Source organism: Varanus komodoensis, unplaced genomic scaffold, assembly GCF_004798865.1.
Source record: "Varanus komodoensis strain SLA01 unplaced genomic scaffold, ASM479886v1 scaffold37, whole genome shotgun sequence".
In the NCBI taxonomy this organism is placed as follows: Eukaryota; Metazoa; Chordata; class Lepidosauria; order Squamata; family Varanidae; genus Varanus; species Varanus komodoensis.
In genome coordinates this window covers 9,658,918-9,678,675 of record NW_025335889.1, presented here as the reverse complement: position 1 = coordinate 9,678,675, position 19,758 = coordinate 9,658,918, and the positions used below count along the sequence as shown (strand labels likewise).

The 19,758-nt window shown below is 40.9% G+C and overlaps 1 protein-coding gene across 2 annotated transcripts in view; it reads right to left on the bottom strand.

Moving 5' to 3' along the window:
- EPB41L1 (erythrocyte membrane protein band 4.1 like 1) overlaps nucleotides 1-19,758 on the bottom strand; it is a 197,215-nt gene that overhangs the window by 9,181 nt on the left and 168,276 nt on the right. The window contains exons 15-18 of one of the 2 annotated variants that reach the window (XM_044440309.1): nucleotides 15,009-15,107; nucleotides 4,054-4,440; nucleotides 2,995-3,081; nucleotides 2,506-2,586 (exon numbers count right to left, since the gene is read on the bottom strand). In XM_044440309.1, coding sequence (XP_044296244.1) covers nucleotides 2,506-2,586; nucleotides 2,995-3,081; nucleotides 4,054-4,440; nucleotides 15,009-15,107 — 654 coding nt within the window. The remainder of the gene's footprint in view (nucleotides 1-2,505; nucleotides 2,587-2,994; nucleotides 3,082-4,053; nucleotides 4,441-15,008; nucleotides 15,108-19,758) is intronic. The other variant, XM_044440308.1, reaches the window with a different exon arrangement.

The following is a 19,758-nucleotide window of genomic DNA, read 5'->3' as shown; positions in this document are numbered from 1 at the left end:
TGAATAGCTCAGCTGGAATACTGTCACCTCCACTAGCTTTGTTGTTGCTCAGACCTCCTAAGGCCCATTTGACTTCACATTCCAGGATATCTGGCTCGAGGTCAGTGACCACCCCAACGTGGTTATCAGGGACATTAAGCTCTTTCTTGTATAGTTCATCTGTGTAATCTTGCCACCTCTTCTTAATCTCTTCTGCCTCTGTTAGGTCCCTGACATTTTGGTCCTTTATCATGCCCATCTTTGCATGAAACGTTCCCTTCATATCTCCAATTTTCTTGAACAGATCTCTGGTCCTCCCTGTTCTACTGTTTTCTTCTATTTCTTTGCACTGTTCATTTAAGAAGGCACTCTTATCTCTTCTAGCTATTCTCTGGAATTAGGCATTCAATTGGGTGTATCTTTATCTTTCTCCCTTGCCTTTCACTTCCCTTCTTTCCTCAGCTACTTGTAAAGCTTCCTCAGACAGCCATTTTGTTTTCTTGCATGTCTTTTTCTTTGGGATGGTTTTAGTTGCTACCTCTTGTACAATGTTGTGAACCTCCGTCCATAGTTCTTTAGGCACTTGTCTATCAGATCTAATTCCTTAAATGTATTTGTCACCTCTACTGTATATTTATCAGGAATGTGATTTAGGTCATACCTGAGTGGTCTAGTGCTTTTCCCTACTTTCTTCAATTAAAGCCTAAATTTTGCAACCAGAAGCTCATGATTTGAGCCGCAGTCAGCTCCTGGTCTAGTTTTTATGGACTTTATAGAGCGTCTCTATCTTTGGCTGCAGAGCACATAGTCAATCTGATTTCTGTGTTGACTGTCTGGTGATGTCCATGTGTAGAGTCATCTCTTGGGTTGTTGGATTAGAGTGTTTGCTATGACCATCGTATTCTCTTGACAAAATTCTACCAGCCTGTGCCCTGCTTCATTTTGTACTCCAAGGCCAAACTTGCCTGTTATTCCAGTTAATTTTTGGCTTCCTACATTAGCATTCCAATCCCCCATGATGAGAAGGACATCATTTTTTGGTGTTAATTCTAGAAGGTGTTGTAGGCCTGCATAGAACTGGTCAACTTAAGCCTCTTCAGCATCAGTGGTAGGGGCGTAGACTTGAACTACTGTGATGTTGAATGGTTTGCCTTGGATTCGAACTGAGATCATTCTGTCATTTTGGAGATTGTATCCCAGTACTGCTTTTCCTACTCTTTTATTGACCATGAGGGATTCTTGCCTGCAGTAGTATACCAGATGGTCATCCGAACTAAATTCACCCATTCCTGTCCATTTTAGTTCACTGATTCCTAAGATGTCGATGTTCAGTCTTGTCATCTCTTGTTTGACCACATCCAGCTTACCTTGATTCTTAGATCGTACATTCCAGGTTCCTATGGAGCATAGATCTTTGCAGCATCAGACTCTCCTTTCACCACCAGATACATCTGCAACTGAGTGTCCTTTCGGCTTTGACCCGGTCGCTTCATTCTTTCTAGCACTACTAGTACTAGCCCTCCGCTCTTCCCCAGTAGCATATTGGACACCTTCTGCCCTGAGGTGAAGGATTTTGAGCATAACTTTGCGGCGTCATATCTTTTTGCCTTTTGGTACTGTCCATGGGATTTTCATGGCAAAGATACTGGAGAGAGTTGCCATTTCCTTCTCTAGTGGATCACATTTTGTCAGAGCTTTCTGCTACCTTCATGAATAAAGTACGATCTCACTATTATATTTTGGATTGGTCATGCACTTCTAAGCATGCAAAGTCTGTATGATCGCTGTGCATGCACTGTGCTGGATTAAGAGTGTTCTTGCCTAATCTGGCATTCCCATGCATGTTCTGCATCAGTTAGATCAACCCCTTTCTTGCTGAATGTGGTGCCGCTTCCCTCTTTGTGTCTACCCCCACTATGGCTCCTCAAGAAGGAAGACTCAACAGTACTCCTCCACCCATACTTTTTAAAAGTTTTCCTAGTCTCCTTTAAACTGTCATTGTTGCCACCACCACAGCTTTGGCTCCAAGGGGGCGCTATGCAATTTCAAACTGTATTTCTCAAAATGTACTCTTACAGAACACATGTGCAAAAGACAGCTTACATAGAACGAGAGCTTGCTTTGAGAAGAAACCTTCATCCAAGCCTGCATAACAGGTGTGATATTTTCTGAGTAGATAATAAACTCACTAAATAAGGTTGCCTATCACTAGAAAAAACATGCAGCACTAGAAAAAACATGCAGCTGTTTCATGTATTGTACAGAAGATGCATGTGCATACTAAATCTTTAAAAGATAACTGCTTCTGCTGTAGCACACACAACTTCTGCAGTAATAACATAAAGCTCAATGCAATTGGGAGCAAAACTCTTATTTGAAATGAAGCCGTAACAAATCCAAAGATAAGAAGCATGACAAAGGAGAAACAGGCACATATGTGAAGAAGCGGCTGAATAAGAGAATATACATTTGTTAGGTATACTTTTGAGGCTGTGTCCTCACCAGCCTTCCCTCCTTGATACTTACTGAAGTTGTTGATATGGTTTCTGTGCTGACAATGTGTGAAGTGGTTATTGTTTCTTTTCCACTTGTGGTGGTACCATCAACCTGAAAATGTAAAGGGAAAACATGGTCAGTTTGCAAAAGTACAGATCAAGTGCAATCTACAATCTTTTAAATGTGTTCAGTTGACTTCAGTAAAAGTTTTTACATAAATCAAGCCCTATTCCATATGTTTGGGAGTTACAACTTGGTTATCTATTGGGCTGTTCAGTGCTTTAGAAATTATCACAAAGGACTGCACAATTTTAAATCCTGTCATGCACTGTCTTACCAATGAATCTTATATTGTCAAAATATCAAACCAGAAGGTATGTCATGCCATCCCTTCCACTTCAGCAAAAGCTACCTTGAAGATCAGATACGATCTAGTGTGATGCTTTGCCAGTGGAGTTAATGGAATGCTATGCTGCAGAAGAAACACTGGAGTACAATGGAACAGAATTTGAAAATTACCTGTGTAATTTCTGTTGCAATGATTCTGTGCTGCACAGAGGCCTCTGCTTCTGCTTTTTTCACAGTTTCTGTTTTCACAACTGAAGGCTATCAAAAGAACAGACAAATATAGCAACAGTCCAGGCTCTATTTAACTGCACACGTATGCTGTTTTGTGCTCCCAAATCCTTCACACTTTAATGTTTGCACCATGTAGGATGCAGTTATTTTAACTGCACAGTCTTTGCTTAGCTTGAACTCAATAATTCATCTATTACACAGGGCACATGTGGTTTTTAAACACCAGAGTGGGCTGACTGAAAACATAAGCCTTAGTAAAGTAAAAGATTCTAATAAAAATCATTCTCTGGGAGAATGCAATATGCAGGCTGGAAATTAATGTAAGAATTCCAGTGACTTGAAAGGACTAATGTACCAAAATGTATGTGTGGCTTTCTCTGGCAGATCTATAACAGTTAACTTAATTCTAGATTCCCAGGAATAGTATTATTTTCCCAGTATTTTCTCTTTTGTTTTGACAACTATTTTTCAGTCAGTCGGTGGACAGTTAATTTTACTATTTTTATTCTATCATTTTCACCCACCTGACTTAAAGAACCAGAATAAAGTATTGTCATTTGGCTCAGCTGTCTTCCTAGAGGTTGTACATCATGTCATAAGTCACAGTTTATACAGACATTAAGTTTCCTCGGTACATGTTATTTGTTGAGTTCATGCAACACAAAGGACACACAAACCCACCCCAAGAGCTACGTCTGAATAGCCAGGCAAATATGGTAGGTTAAATTATGATAGAACTTCATGGTTAGGAGATGCATGAGGACAAATACTGGGCAAACATGCATTTGGATGTCAAAACAATCATGCAGTCAAGACAACAACAACAGTTATGAAATACTTCAGAAGATGTTTTGTTGTTGTTTGGAAACAGATGCGTTCTTCCAAACATGTGCAAGATGGATAGTCAATCAAGCAATACAAATGCCAAGACAGACAACACTTCAAATGATGCAATACAACACTTAAGACACATCTGTATACGATGGCTCCCTTTTGTACCTCTTCTGGGATTACTTGGGGAACCTTATCACCATCCTTCATATCATCTTCCTGCCTGGAAACTGGTTTGTCGGATTCCTCAGAAGAAATTTGGCCCTCTGCTTCTCCTTCACTCTTTTCCTTGTCAAGCTCCGGCAAACTCCGTGAGAAGTCTTCAAAGGCTGCACTGTGGTAGTCACCAATAACTGTGAAGTCCACCTCAGCCTCAAGGCTTGAAGTTGAGCTGACGGTGATACTTGAGCACTTGCGCTCGATGGCCAAGTGGTTGTCTTTCAGGAAGACTGAGTCTCTCTCCTGGTCTTGTTCCTCATCCCCTGTGTCACTTTCAGGAGCCCTGTGCCGAGGTGGCTTAGATTTCTCCTCTGTGCCCTCCCTCAATCCCGCTCTCTGAATGAAACAAAAGGAAGGAAAGAAGCTAAGGTTGTAAGTGCTGAATGACAGGTTGGAGCCATCTGGACTCAATGGGAGAGGGAGGAAGGGGAAAGGAAGCATCATGGAAAGGGTATCAAACACATCCCAAGCACTACAACCAAATTCTTACAGCAAATTTTCTGCAGGGAGGAAAGAAGGAAAAGGTTTTCTCATTTTATTTGCAAAACTGCAAAGAGAAAACAAAACCAAGATGTTGAAAACATCAGCCTCCAAGGAATTACTGGTTATAGTGGTACTTGTACTGAAAGTGTGTGCAAAAGAGCAAACATAAGACATTAAAAAGGGAGCTCTGACTCTCACAGATGGTCAGAGCACTAGGAAGATGAAAGGAAGGACAGGGAAGGTGAAGAAGAGAAAGAATTGAGGCAGGAAAAGACAAAGGCTAAGAGTAGTCAGCTGCACCTATTGCAGGAGAAGCAAGGAAGTTTGTCAATTTCACTGAGATAGGTCATTAGGTATTGTTCTGTCCACATGTTGTTTATACCTCACTTCAGATTTTAAGGTTCATTTTAAAAGATGTGCAAGGAACAGTCAATGTTGTCCTGAGGAAATAAAGTATGAATTTGTATGAAAGGTCCTATGTTCAGAGCACTCACATCTCTGGAGTCAGTATTCCATCAGAGCAAAGCCCTTAAGTAATAACTTTCTCACTTATAATCAGTGTAATTGACAAGAAAAATCAGAACAAAGGAACATCCTTCTTAGTTCCCCTTGAAGGCAACACATACCTCTCAACGGCATCAAAGTGGAAATTTCATCCACACTAGCCTGTAGACGTTTTTCAGCACAGTATCAATACACCTTGAATTGCTCATTTGCTAAGAATGTTCCTCTATTAGGGCCTGACTCAAGAGTCATTGAAGTCAATGAAGGGCCTGCTTATGCCACCAGTGGGGTTTGGACTGGCTTCTTGAAAGCACGCACTGTCCCTTTAATTTAGCTGCTATGATGTCCCACCTCCTTATGTCTTGTTTTGTCCAGGATTCTTTTATGTTGAGAGGTATGAGAAAAGATAATTAAACCATACAGGAGAGTGTGTGTATATATACATCTATATATACAAGCAAATATATATAGCAGCTCAGTAAGCAGGGGAAGGAGGTGGTGGCACATGGCTCTCCGCTGGTTAGGGTGAGCTTTGATACCATGAAAACAAGCAGTTAGTAAAACAGCACTGAGACCTGAAGGGCCACTGGAGCAGCAGCCTTTAAACTCTCTTCCTTCGGAGAGGCTTTTACTGATGAGCCTGACAAATCCTTTTCTTCCCAAGCTGGTTCTTGAAATTTGCTCTAGATTAGAGAAAAGGGGTTAGTCTTAAGGAGCAGAAAGGAACTCAACTAGTCCCTTATTAGAGCAGTGGGAAGCTATTTTGTCAGCCAGCCACTAGCTTGTCAAAGGCAGGCGAGAGAGGGAAGGCTCACAAACCAAGCAAGAAGGGATGTCAAAAAATTAAGAGATGCAAGAAGGAAGAAGCTAGAAGCGTGAGAATGTTGCTGCTGGATGTGTGCGTGGAGGTATGGGCACGGTACAAAGCTCTGAGCATGTTATCCTTCCCTGCCATTGTGCAACTCCACAATACTCATTTGCCTGGTCTCAAGTTAGCAGCTGCCATTCTCCAGGTAGCCAAACCTTTAGGAGTTTTCACACACACAGAGACACACAAATTAACAGTCCAAAAGCTAATGAGCTGCCTGGGCCAGGTGGTTCGCATTCAGCAACTGAGTCAGGTCACACGCACATACAGAAAGGAGAGGGGATGCAAGCAGCAGCTCTCAAGTCAACGGCCATGTTTGAAGCCATGGCACATTATGCATCACGACGAATCACACAACATGCTTTATGAACTTTCCAGTGGGACAGTTCATCTGGGAAGTTACCACAGCTTCTGCCAAAGTGATTTCACAGCCAGAATCAGGAGAAGCCAAGTCAGTATCTCCTTCTGCTTCCCCTTGTTCTGATCCAACAGAAATATCTTCTTTCCAAGATGAAGGCTGAGATGGTTCTCCTTCACTTGCTCCTTGGGCAGGTGCTAGGTAGACATCCTTTACTTTGCCATCCAAAGGGCCTAAGGGAGCGTTCACTTTTGCATAGTTATTTTCTGAAAGTATACCCTTCTGTAATTCTATATGCATCTTTGGTGGATCCTTAGGTTTTTCACTACCTGGGCAGCTCTCATGGAATCTCTTTAAGGCTGCATGTTGCTCATCAAAAAGCGAGCTGTACATTTCACCTTGTTCAAACATCCTGATTTTAGAAGCTACAGAGATTTCTTGGTTTGTCTCACTCCTGTGCTCAAATGCACCCCCATGGCTCTCTGCAGGTGGGAGTATATCCTTATGAGGTGATGTAGTGTCTGTGTCACATACAATGAGTTTCAGTGGTTCCAGATCTAGTTTCTGTTTTTCACTTAAAGTCTTTAGTTCTATGCCCTGCTCTGTCGCCTGAGCCAGCTGTGAACTGCCTTCATTCCCTTCTGCTGTCCCAGTCTCATGTGTTGCCTCTGTTTCTTCTTTCAAAAGAGATTTATCCTGGGGTGTCTCTTTCCATTCTGGAGGTTTAGAATGCGGAGGACTAGCCTGCGATAAAATGTACTCCCCGGATACCCAATTCAAGCTGGAGGACTTGTTCTGAGCCAGTTCTTCTGAGTCTATAATTATACCCTCTGATTTTTGGAGATTACTTTTTACTAGCTCTTCCACTTTATGGTGTTTCTCCTCATCTGTGCCCTCCATTTCTGGGATTGTATCCTCTGGCACTTCTGCTTGTTCACCCAGTCTTTGGTATTTATCTTTAGCCAATATCTGTAATCCATGGAGCTCATCTCTAGCTGATTCTTCAGGCAGAAAGGATCCATCCTTCGCTGCCTTTTGAAATTTTGAGAGATTATCCAAAGTTGATTTCTCTTTAGCTGACTGTTCTGAATGAGGGGGCTTATCTTCTGTCATCTGTTCCACTTCAATATTGTTGGCATTGGCTGCATCTTCCAGTTCTTGCAGTCTGTGTTTGGCTGCAGCTTCTAGTTTAGAGCTCTCATATTCACCTGATGGTTCTACTTCAGAGCTTTTATCCTTGATGGATCCTTCTGATTCAGTGCATATATTTTGGATTGGCTCCATAATTTCAGATAATTTGTTCTGCGAGGACTGGCCTGACTCAGAGTTTTCATCCTGAGCTAATGCTTCTGTCTTAGTGTCCTCTGGCTTACGTTGCTCTCCACTTGAAATTTCTGTAGTACTGGAAATGTGCTTTATTGAGGATTCTGTAGTGGATTTTGTAATTTCTACAGCATCCATTTGAATACATATTTGAGAAGCTCCCCTTTCTTCTAATTTTCTTATTTCTGTGACAATGCCAGTCTCCTTCTTGTCAGATTCTTTTCCACTTTCTAGGGGAGCGCACTGTATTTCATCAGCTTTCTTTTCTTGCCCACAAGAGAACTGAGCATCTATTTCTTTTGTTGGGGATGCAGATGTTAGCTGTGTCATTGAGAAATGGAAAGCCCCTTGGCTGGATTCTTCAATGGAATGGTATGCGCTAGTTTCCTTATCTTCTCTCCTTCCAGCTGATTCCACAGAAGCTCTTTCCTCTGCAGTTGATGAATGCTCTTCTTTTTCAGATGTATCCAGCTGAATGGGATGCAACTTTTTACCATCCACTGTATCTTTGCCAGGGTGATCAGATTTCATAATTGGTGTTTTGAGCTCTGATTTTTCTTCAGCATATCTGGGTGAACTGGATTGGAAGTCATCACGGCCCCCCACCAATCCTGTATCTACAACGAATGCCAATCTAGCAGGTTTCTCTTTTTCATTGGATAATTCTGTTTGTTTTTCTTGCCTCTCTTCAGAAGATAAATCCTTTTCCCTATCAGGTATTTTCTTTGTCTCATAATCCTTTTCATCTGTTTCTTCAGAACCCAAATAGATGATCCTTTCTGCAGCAGAAGATACTGCCTTCTCACTCAGTTTCAATTTTGCTTTAACAGTATCAGAATCAGAGGCAGTTTGTAACACTTCCTTGTCAGATACTGTCAACATAGTCCTATAATCTTGTATTGTAACTTGGTTTTGTTCTTTTCGAGATTCTGGCCAAAAAGAGGCAGATCTTTTTCTTTCTTCATCAGGGGAAACCTCAGGCTCAGTACTGCTTTCTGTTGGCCCTTTAATAGGGCCACTTGGTTGCTCAAGTTTAGTGAAGGCTACTGCCTCTGTTTCCATGTTGTCTTTCTTCTGTTCTCTGTGTTCAGAATCAGTGGCAGCTACTGCAGCCCCCACTTTGTCTTTCGGTTCCTCTTTTCCTCCAGGTTCAGTGGAAGCAACTTTTGCTGCCACCATTTTGCTTTTCTGTTCTTCTTTCTCTTCAGATGTATGGCTATCTGTCTCAGAAGGATGTTTTCTGTTATCTCTCTCATACATATCATCCTCCCATAAGGATTCAAAATCCTCTGGACTAGCTATCATTTTAACTCTTTTGCAATTCTGTATTTTGATTTCCTCATTTGCCTTCTCCTCCTGCTTTGCTGCTGCTTTAGGTTCCCCTGCTGGGATGATCACATTTGAGAAGTCCAAATTTTCTTGCTTCTTTGAAGGACCAGCACATGCTTCTTCCTTCTGGGTCTCAATAATTTGTTTTATTGCTAGCTCTTCCAGCTCAGAAGTTTCTCTTTCTATAAATACCCAATGCTCTGAACCCTGCATTACAATTGGAGCAAGAAGAGTTAGCATTAAACATACATTTCTTGAACAGCTGATCATTAAACATGAAACAAAGAGTCTTGCCAATGTCCTTGTATTAACTAAACTATATCATTAATATTCAGGAGGTGTGATGTTTGACATTGCCTAAATGGATGCTGAAATTTTGAAGCTCATTTCTGAGACTAGGCTTGAGAACTAATTTTAACAGACAACATATTCCAGTTGCCAATTCCTGAGGCCACAAGGTTCCCATAAACATGAGCAGCATTAACATTGCTGTGTGGTTCTCACTCCTGGATTAAAGATCTGGATATTCAAGATTTCACTGTCAAAAGACTGAACTCTAATGTAAGATTTATTTTCCAATGGTTTTGTTCTCATGTACATTATTGCAGTGTAGTTTGATCAGATTTATATGGATATTTGTAAGACAAAGGGAAATTATATAGGTTTTAGATACTAGAAAAGTTAATATTTCCTTTTGACCCCATTGAAGCTGTATGATATTTCAAAGGGTTTGACTGTGTGATGTAAAAGATCCCAATAACTTTTTTAAAAATTACAGATGAGTTCATAAGAGAATGTTGAACTCATTTTACTTAATGTATATGATGAACTGTATGCAAGGAAAATGTGCCTTAATACTAGTATCAATCCAATCAATTATTTCCACATCTAAACCTCAATATACATAGGCATATATGTAAATTAAATTCTGATTTAACTAAATAACTTTATAGGTTTTCATTATCAGTTTCCTAGGCTATCTTGTGTGTGTGTGTGTGTTTGTGTGTGTGTGTGTGTGAGAGAGAGAGAGAGAAAATATCCAAAATATCAGACTTTCTTCCATCATGTTGGATCCAGACACAGTCATTCTTACAGCAGATTTATTCCAATCCAACTAGTTTCATTGGATATATTCTAAATATTACAAAGTCTGGATCCAGTCCTTGCTGTCTGCAGTGGTTTGCTTAGTTTTATTGTATCTCAATGCAACTGTATGCATCACTTCACTAAGGATTCATTAGCTTAGGAAAATCACTATAACTTTATGAGTTAAAAACAAGTTACAAATTGAAGGCCCAATAGTACCCAGTGGGTTTATGGGTCCTGTGATTTTCAGAATGATGAGGTACTTTTTTAAATTTAAGGGAAACCTAAGTAGAAGCACCCATTTCTGTTCCAAGACTCAGCAGTAATACATCCAAGCCAAGTTCCCAAGTTCCATTCAGAAAAACAGAGGTTAAGAAAGTGGAAACTGGTATGCAAACTGGTTTAAAGGCAGTACAGCAAAGTGTAGGAGGCAACAAAACCAAAGCCTTTTATTTAGTGCACCACATGGCACAGCAGTACCAAACTGCTTCAATACTGAGGGCACTGTGTATTAATTTGTAGTGATGGTAGTGATTTCACACAATGAATGCTATCCAACTCATCACCCATTATGTATTCCCAGTAGTGCTTCAGTTTAGTCATCTCTGCAAAGGAAGGCATGAAGTCAGTGTGCATATTAGGGGGAATCATAGTGGAAGGGCGAGAAAGAGTTAGTTTAAGTCACTGCCATTACACACTGGTTTCATACCATGAACACTAGATATACAATAGGCCTTCGTTGGCTAGTTAAACCTCCTGTTTGTGCTTGGAAATATTTCTAGTGATTTGTTAATGGGTAAAAAGAGTGCATTGCAAGAGATTTTTTTCTTCAAGTAGCTTCACAAAGGCTTTGTGATTTCTGCGAAAGTTGTGCTATGCCATGAGGCTGTGGAACAGCCTGGGATTTGAATTACATTACAAAACACTTCAATAATCACTGGCAATTATGGGGTAACAGTGGTGTAGCTCAGAATGTATACACAAGAATAAATCACCAACCATATATAAGTTGTATGCTTGAATGGAAAACTCACTTCAAAAGCATTGAATTCCAACAACAAAGCATTTACAGGAAGCTCTGTTTTTCCTCTTCCCATTTCAAAATATATTTAAGACAAACATAAATGAAGAATTCTATACCATTTCCTTTCATGTCTATCATTACTGATCCTATGCAGAACTAGGGCTGTGCTAAGTTTCCACCCATTTCAGTTTGGAAGTCAAAATAGTGCTTTCAGGAAGATCAAAAACAAAATGTCTTAAATGTTCCTTGTACACCCATTTTTCAAGGGCATTTATGTTTACTTTTCCCCTTATCAATTGCTACCTTAGGGCCATTTTCCTTTTAGAGCATCTTTCTCTTCTTGAGAGCCATTCCAGCTAATCAGGGATCACATGGTGAATATGATTACCTAACAAAAGTTTGTATGTGATCATGTCATTCGGGGGGATTTAGAATGAAGGAAATGCTTCCTGAACTGCAAACATGATCCCTAACCAACCAGGGAGCATACAGTGAATCTGATGACAAACATTATATATGCATAGCCTCGAATACAGTTGCTCTTCAAAAATGCTTCAGTTGCACAACTGTGAGTATAAGTGTGTAAATTGATTTACAGCTAAACAAATTGAACATGTCAGCTACAGCTTCAGATCAAACCTGCCCCAGATTAGGGATGGGGGGGGGGTACGGTTAAGATTTTTCTTGTTTCTGCATGCCTGCATGCCTCCCTCCCATGATTCTGCATTGTTTCTGCATTGATTTGTAAATATAAAAAGGTATCACAAAATATTTAACAACGTATTTAAATCTGTATTTCAAGATGTGTGTGGATTACCCTCTCAGAAATGCATTGCAACATCCTGAGACCTGCAAAATCTGTTGGAGAGCTAAGTTCTGAACAGCACATGAATAGAAAGGTACAGTCGGGACATTTTGTACAAGAATGACCCAATATCAAATTCCTTTAAAAATGCTACTTGAAATCAGTCTCTTCCCCCAACCATCAGGGCGAAAGACTGCACTAGTAAAGGCATAGCTCCATGTCCCTTCTTTGAAGAAAAAAAAGAGCAAAAAAAAAAAAAAAAAAAAAAAAACTCTGCACCCAACACATGACCTGTTGGGTTTCTTTATGCAGACAAACAGCTATCTATTTAATGTTCTGCTTCATTTGCACAAGAAACACCACTTTTGCAACAGATGAACTAGCCAGTGCTCTTTTTGTGAAAGCAGTTGTACACTTTATTGAATGTCCTAAATCACTTGTAACTAACTATAGTATCTATAACAGGAATTCAAACTATTAATCTCTTCTGGAAGCTAAGTCCCCTTTTTGTAAGAAGCTGACAAAACAGCTTATTTGCGTCTGCATCCTGTGTTCCTAGATTAGATACAGATTAACAGATACAGTTGGACAAAGGTCCCACTGAAATAGAATCTTCAGTTTTGGATATAAAGGCTCCCGATTTAGAGATAATGTGCGGGGCATGACCACTACATGTCTAACTAGAAGCCAAAATAATAGCCAGTAGTGAATCTATTGTTTCAGCAGATTAAGGTGTGCTTCAGCAAAAGGAGCTCATCCAAGTTCATCCACAAACCCTCCACAATTTCAGGTTCCTCCTTTTAGAAACCAACTTCTGCGGAGTTCAGCAGATGCCTCAGTTGCCATGCCCTGAAGCTTGCAGAGAACCTGCTCTTTCAAGAGTCATGTCCCTCATAACACAGTTGTTGCTCACACTGATTTGTCTTTCACTGCTAGCTAAAACACAATGAACTGCTCTGTAACTTGGCCTTGCACCACTCCAATGCAGTTAAATGGCTGTTCTCTTATTTTAGGTCTTCAGTTATGCCAGAAAGCACATCCAGAACTGGCATGAATTTTGTGTTTGATCTCCATTCCAAGGCAAGATTTGCAGTGTTTTCACAGTACACAGTGAGGTGGCTTGATGTTTGAATGGGTTTGTTCCCTGTGAAAGCAACTACTGCGTGAGACTATGTCAGAACATTTCAATATATGAGTTACTAGTCAAATATCTGCCAATCTAAAATTGGCTCAAGCCACTGTAATTTTGAAAGCATATTGATCAACAGGGTGTTCTAGCTATTTTCTATATCAACTTTCCGCAAACTGGTGTCCTGTTTTGGACTACAACTCCCATCATTTCCAGACACCATGCTTGTCATCAATGATGGGAGCTATAGAGCAAAACATTTGGATGGTGTCACTACATTTATTTACATATTTTTTTCTATGCCATCCATTATAATTGGATCTAAACATTAATTATTTGGTTAATAATTACTTAATAATTATTTGGTTAATAATAGTTACCCATAATTGCCACTTCAATTATATTGGGATCTATTATTTGGTTTCATTGTGTCTTTTCATAATTTACCCAAGCTACAAAAGTAAACTTGAGGCAGTATCTGCTTAAAATATGAAAGAAAAAGCTGTTTTCTTGTTTCAGTGGAAGATTTCAAAGTGAAACTGCTTTGAAGTCTGGTAGGAGGGCTGTTCACTAACTCTGCCACCAGATGTCTCAAATTTTACTTGATTTTGCACTTCCAGATACATAACCACTGCATTTGAGCATCTGAAAACTTGAAATTGCCAAAATGGATGTCTCCAACATAATGAGGGCCTTGGGGTTTTTTTTTTTTATTCCCAAACATCTTTTATCCAAATATCTCTTCCTCTACAGTTGGCTAAGCATGAAATCATTCCTTACACAAATCCTCTTAATGCAGTGCAGCTCTGAGTAAAGAACAGTCTGTATCATTTGCTCTTATATGCAATTACCAATGGTGGTTCTATTTCAAGGAAAGTACTTAGGAACTTTTAAAGTGGAAGGCACTACAGCAGAGGTTGGGATCCATTCCCAGCCACAGGGCTGAAAAGGTCCCAGGATAGGGCATTAGGGGCTACATACTAGCAGGGACAGGCAGAGTCACTGCCCAGTGGTGGAGCCACTCTTATCTTACTCTGCCCTCACCATATTTCACTCCCACATTCACACACACACCATACACACACGGAGAGAATTTCTACTCCTATCTCCTCATTTGATGCATGCAAATCAGCTAAGGGTGAGCATTTTCCCTGCCTCATCACTGTGAGGTTGAGTAGAGCCCTTTTTCTCAGTTCCAGTGCTAAGAAAATGACTGGCCTTCCATATGCTATGGATTAGTAATGTGCCCCTTTCCTCGGTGCTGGGGCAGTGGAAAGGGGCACCGCTCAGGTAGAACCTTGGTGGGATGGATGGGGAATCTCTATAAACTGTATTCAGCAGGCAGGCTGTAGGTTCCCCAAGCCTACACTACAAGCGCTTCATAGGAACCTATTTATCTTGCTTGCTGGCCCACCAAACTGAATTATATATCCTCTTAGATCACCAAGATCTTTGTGGCTGAGCAATAGGATCATTTGGAAAAATAAGCAGCTGTGGGGTGGAGGGGGGAATCCTTTGATGCACACAGCTTATCATGGAACTCAGCCTCCTTTACTTGCCTTAAACAGTAGTTTTTGGTGAAAAGGCAGGAAATACATTAAATAAATACATTAAGTAAACTGAAAACAGTATCAACCTAACTTTCTGCTTTAGTTTTTTTTTTTTAATGCAGTTATCCTTTTCAAGTCTGGATACCAGGTTCAGGTCCACTTTCAAAAACAATTTATATGCAAAGTCAAAGGAAGAGTCTAAATATACCATAGCCAGGACAATAGTCTGTGGCAATCCTTGTCTGCCTTTCACACAGTTATGATAATGTCAAAACAAATCCCTAATTTACTGACCTTGAAAGGCTAAATCTGGCTGATTATTTTGTCATTGACAGCACTATTGTGCCTACAGGATTGCAGCCCCAATATTGCTAACAACTATAAAAGGAAACAAAAAGGACAGCAGATACAGAAAAGAGAGAGAAATTGAAAGAGTGATGATAACCTCAGGAGAAGAAACAAGGCTTTTCTGTGTAAAAGATTCCATGATTAAGGCAGCTCCGTGCTCAGATGATAGATCCTCTGGAGAATCCTCTTCTGACACCTGTTTCAGCAGGGGAAACCCAAGACCCCAAGGCAAAGAGACAGAGAAAGAGACAGGGAGAGACAGAGAAAGAGACAGAGAGAGACAGTAAATAAAGCATGGAGAATTCACTCCACACTCAGAGTTTTCACTCTAATCTTAAACTCTTTGTCTGACAACTTTTCTGTGAAAACACCCTTCCCTTCAACTTCTATCCTCCCTATGTCAGAGGTACTAGCAACCAGTGACCTAATGAATTTGACAAGGCTCATGTTCTTTTGCTGTCTGCTGGAATACAAAGTGTTCTAGCCATCTTTCATGACAAAATTTAAGCTCTGTCTCATACAAACCTTATTCTCTGCAAACTTCTTATCCAAATATACTGTCCAACTAAGTATACTGTCCACAGTAGATGCAATAAGAGCAGTCATGTTGATTCACATGTTTTCCATGTTCATTTATAAAGCAGGAGTGGGAGCATGTCCAATGTCAACAGTGGCTAGCAAATGGGAGGAGCTCAGTCCTCTCCCACCCTACCTGTGCTTTGGGCACTTTTGCCTCACCCTGTCTCACTCCATTAGCTGGAAATGGGCAGCAAGTAACTAATCCTGGACAATGGGCTGTGGGGAGGTAAGTCCAAAAGGATCTGGACAGACTATGGAAGTGGGCAGGAGACAACAGGATGGCGTTCAATGTGGGTAAGTGCAAGGTCTTGCACTTGGGGCATAGGGATAGGTGTCATAGGTACAGGTTAGGTGACAAGTGGCTGGAGAGCAGTACTTGTGAAAGAGACCTTGAGGTGCTGGTTGACTGCAGGCTAAACATGAGTCAGCAGTGTGATGCAGTGCTCAAGAGGGCTTCTAGATCAAGAGAGGTATTACTACCACTCTATGCAACTCTGGTGCACCTGCAACTGGAGTGTTGTGCTCAGTTTTGGGCCCCTCATTACAGAAAGGATACAGCCAGGTTAGAGTCAGTGCAGCGTAAGGCCACAAGGTTGGTGGCCGGTTTGCAGGGGATGCTGTATGAGGTGAGACTGAGGGAACTGGGTCTCTTCAGCCTGGATAAGAGGAGACTCAGAGGGGATATGTTGACAACATACAGGTATGTGAGGAGACGTCACATGGAGATGGGTAAAGATCTATCCTCCCCTGCAGAGGAAGGCAGGATGTGCTCCAACAGAGCAAAGCTCAGGGAGCCAAGGTTCCATTTGGATGCCAGAAAGTACTTCCTGACAGTTAGGACCCCGAGGGTGTGGAATGGGCTTCCATGGGAGGTCGTTGAGGCCCCATTGGTACAGGAGTTCAAGATAGGCTGGACATGCACATGGTGGGTATGTCGTGAGCAGAGCCGGCTGGAGCTGGGGATCAGACTAGATGGCCCAGGAGGTCCCTTCTGACTCGCTGTTTCTATGCTTCTAAGTAGGACAGAGCTTGGATCTCCTTATTCACTCATCCTTATGTTACAAAAAATCACTTTATGTATGAACAGGAAAGATACATGAATGACATAGCTCCCCACATCTGTTTTGTTCTGATGCCTTTTGTTCAGGAATTCTGTGCTCAAATACAGCTTTTTACTACCTAGTTCTCCAAAGCACCCAACTCTTGCCTTACAGAATCATTAAGAATTACAAGAAGCTGAACATTTGCAGTGTATCTGCCCACAGAAAGAAACAAACACCACACATGATACTCATTGCAGTATCTAGTTTAGTTTAGTTTAGTTAGCTAGTTTTGGTTCCCTAAAATCAGAAGAGGTTTTGTTTAATATGGGGTGTTTTTATGACTGTGAAGTTATGTTGATGGAAGAAGAAGATAGTGGAATCAAAAATTCTCTAGCCCAGCCTCCTCCATTGAGTCTGAACACATGTAAAATGATAAGCCCTTATCAGCGTGGCATCTTATGTACAATAAAACAAATCCAGAATAAAACAGGCTTCAGTACACCCGCCAAAATCCTAAGACTCAAGCCAAACTCTTGAGTGCCAGGTATCCCATATGTCCATACATCTATTGTTTATAACTGCTAGCCTGCTCTCATCTTTTCTTTGGATTCCATCTAAGATCTGCTACTGGAAACATCTTGGCAATCCAGCTTGACAAGATTTTTAATATGCAACTTCTTTTTCCTGGAACATCATCCCTGTTTAGATGCCATTTGAAAATAATCTACCTCAGCCTTACCCAATACGGTACCATCCACATGTGTTGCGGATGCTGCCCAGCAATGATGGGAATTACAGTTCAACACATTTTGAAGGTTGGCAAGCTTGGACAAAGCTGATGTAGAGACAGATCCTTCCTGGAGTGTAATGCTACTTCCCTTCAAAATAGCAGGGATGCCATGTGGGAACCCTAACGTTAGAAAGCAACTCACCTTGTGGAGCAGCATAATCTGATAAAACCACATTTGGAATGATTCACATGACAAATGACTTTCAAATGTTTCAGCCCCCTGCACAGAGTCGCCATCACAGGGCCAAGTAGCAACTGCAACATTTCAAGTCACCCTAATATAGTCTGCAATTCTTTAGAGCGTTTGTAAGTTAAGTGTGACACCGTCACTTGTGTTTGACATCTATGTGGACTCTGTGTTAAGTATAATGCTATTTTAAATCAAACATGAACCATCCAGAGAATGTCAGCAATTGGGCAGTATATAAACAGTAACCATAATAAAATAATATTATTCTTTTTATTCGTTTATTTTTCTAGCAACTCTTGCCATAGGTTCAGTTATCTCACCAAAACTCAGGTGCCTCCTAACTGCTGGTTTTGCTGCAATTCACCCTAATTTCTGTAAGGGCAAACATTGGCTACCTGCTCTGTCTAGGAAAGAACACATAGACTCAGGGCTTTTTTTGTCATAAAATGCACCGGAACGGCATTCCGGCACCCTTTTTTGGCAGGTTTTTCCATGTGATTGTGAATCGCCCTGTCGGGCGTAGCAGGTTGGCAGCAAAAAGCATTAACATAGTGCCTGTGGGCTGCGTGTGTGTCTGTGCTGCTTGTGAGAGCACTGCTCAGCTCAGGACGCTGCTCAGCTTGGGATCGGTCGAGTGGTCACATGCTGAGTGCTTACTGCCGGCGGCAACCATTATGTTTATGTGTTTGTAGAGTGACTGGCTACATGCAAAAGGTAAATAAGTTCTTTATTTCAAAAAAAGTTGGTGAATTGAAAATCTTTTTTAGTGTAAAAGTGTGACCCCAAGAGGTGAGTTCCGGCACTTTTTTTTTTTTTTTTTTTTACAAAAAAGCACTGCATAGACTCATGTGACCTAATTCCTAACTCTGTGGCTTTGTAAGAATCTCACATCTCCCTTGCTTTAAAGAAAATGGTGTAATAGTGAGTAGTCACTTGATGTGAGCCCCCGACTGAAATATGACCAGCCTGGTCTTGCTAGTATTACAAGATTAACCCAGGGTAGATGAGACAAGCATACGGGGGTCAAGGCACAGTAGGGCAGAGACAATCCCAAAAAGGCCATGCCTGCCTGAACCAACATTTCATGCATGAGTTTGCTGTGTTCAACATGAAATAGGCTATTTCCACTATGGTCTCCAGGACATGAGACTGCTACCATGACTACTATTTCGGACATCATTTAGAATGTTTTTTATAGATACAGGATGCATGTAACTGATTCTTTGCAAACTAAAGGCTTGATAGCTCAAAAATGGGAAAAGAGGAAGCTGCCTTATACCAGGTCAGTCACTGGTGCTTCTAATTTAGTACTGTCCACTCTGAATATCAGTGACTTTCTAGGCAGAAGTTTTCCCTATCACGTGTTACCCAGTTCTTTTAACAGGAAATGCCAGGGATTTAATCTGCATCCTCGCCAAGCAACATATGTGCTCAGCCCTTCTTCATAAAGTAGATACTTGCAGAAACCAGGAAAAAGGCATCCTACAACTGTTAAGATGCTATCTGTACCTTTGCCTAGAGTTGAAGATATTGCACAAGACAGAATACTCAGCAGCCATAAACAGTAGTGTATAATGCTAGATCATACAGACTATGGAGATTTGAAATTCAGTTAAAACATAAGAACCACCATTCTGGATCAGACCAGAGATCTCTCTAGTCCAGCATTCTGCTCACACAGTAGCCAAATAGCTCTCCACAGGATCCCACAAGCAAGACATGAGAGCAAAGACCCCACCCAAGTTCCCCAGCAAATGCTATACAGTCATATTGCCTCTGATACTGGAGGTAACATATAGCCATTAGGACTAATAACCATTGATAGCCTTCTCCACCATGAATTTGTCCAGTCAACTTTTGAAGCCATCCAATTTGTGACCATCACTACATTTTGTGGATGTTAATTCCATAGTTTCACTATGTACTATGTGATGAAAGGTTTTTATTTATTCTGGATCTCCCGACAATCCACTTCATGGGATGAGTCCAGCTTGTAGCATTATGAGAGAAAGAGCAAACTGTCTCCCTATTTGCTTTATGCATGCCATGCATAATTCTGTACAGCTCTATCATGTCTCCCCATACTTGCCTTTTTGTAAAACAGAATAATCCCAGATGTTGTAATCTTTACTTAGGGTCCCTTGATCATTTTAGTTACTCTTTTCAGCACTGTTTCCAACTCTACAATGCCCTTTTTAGGTATGATGAACAAAACTGTATGCAGTACTCTTAGTGTGGTCCTTTC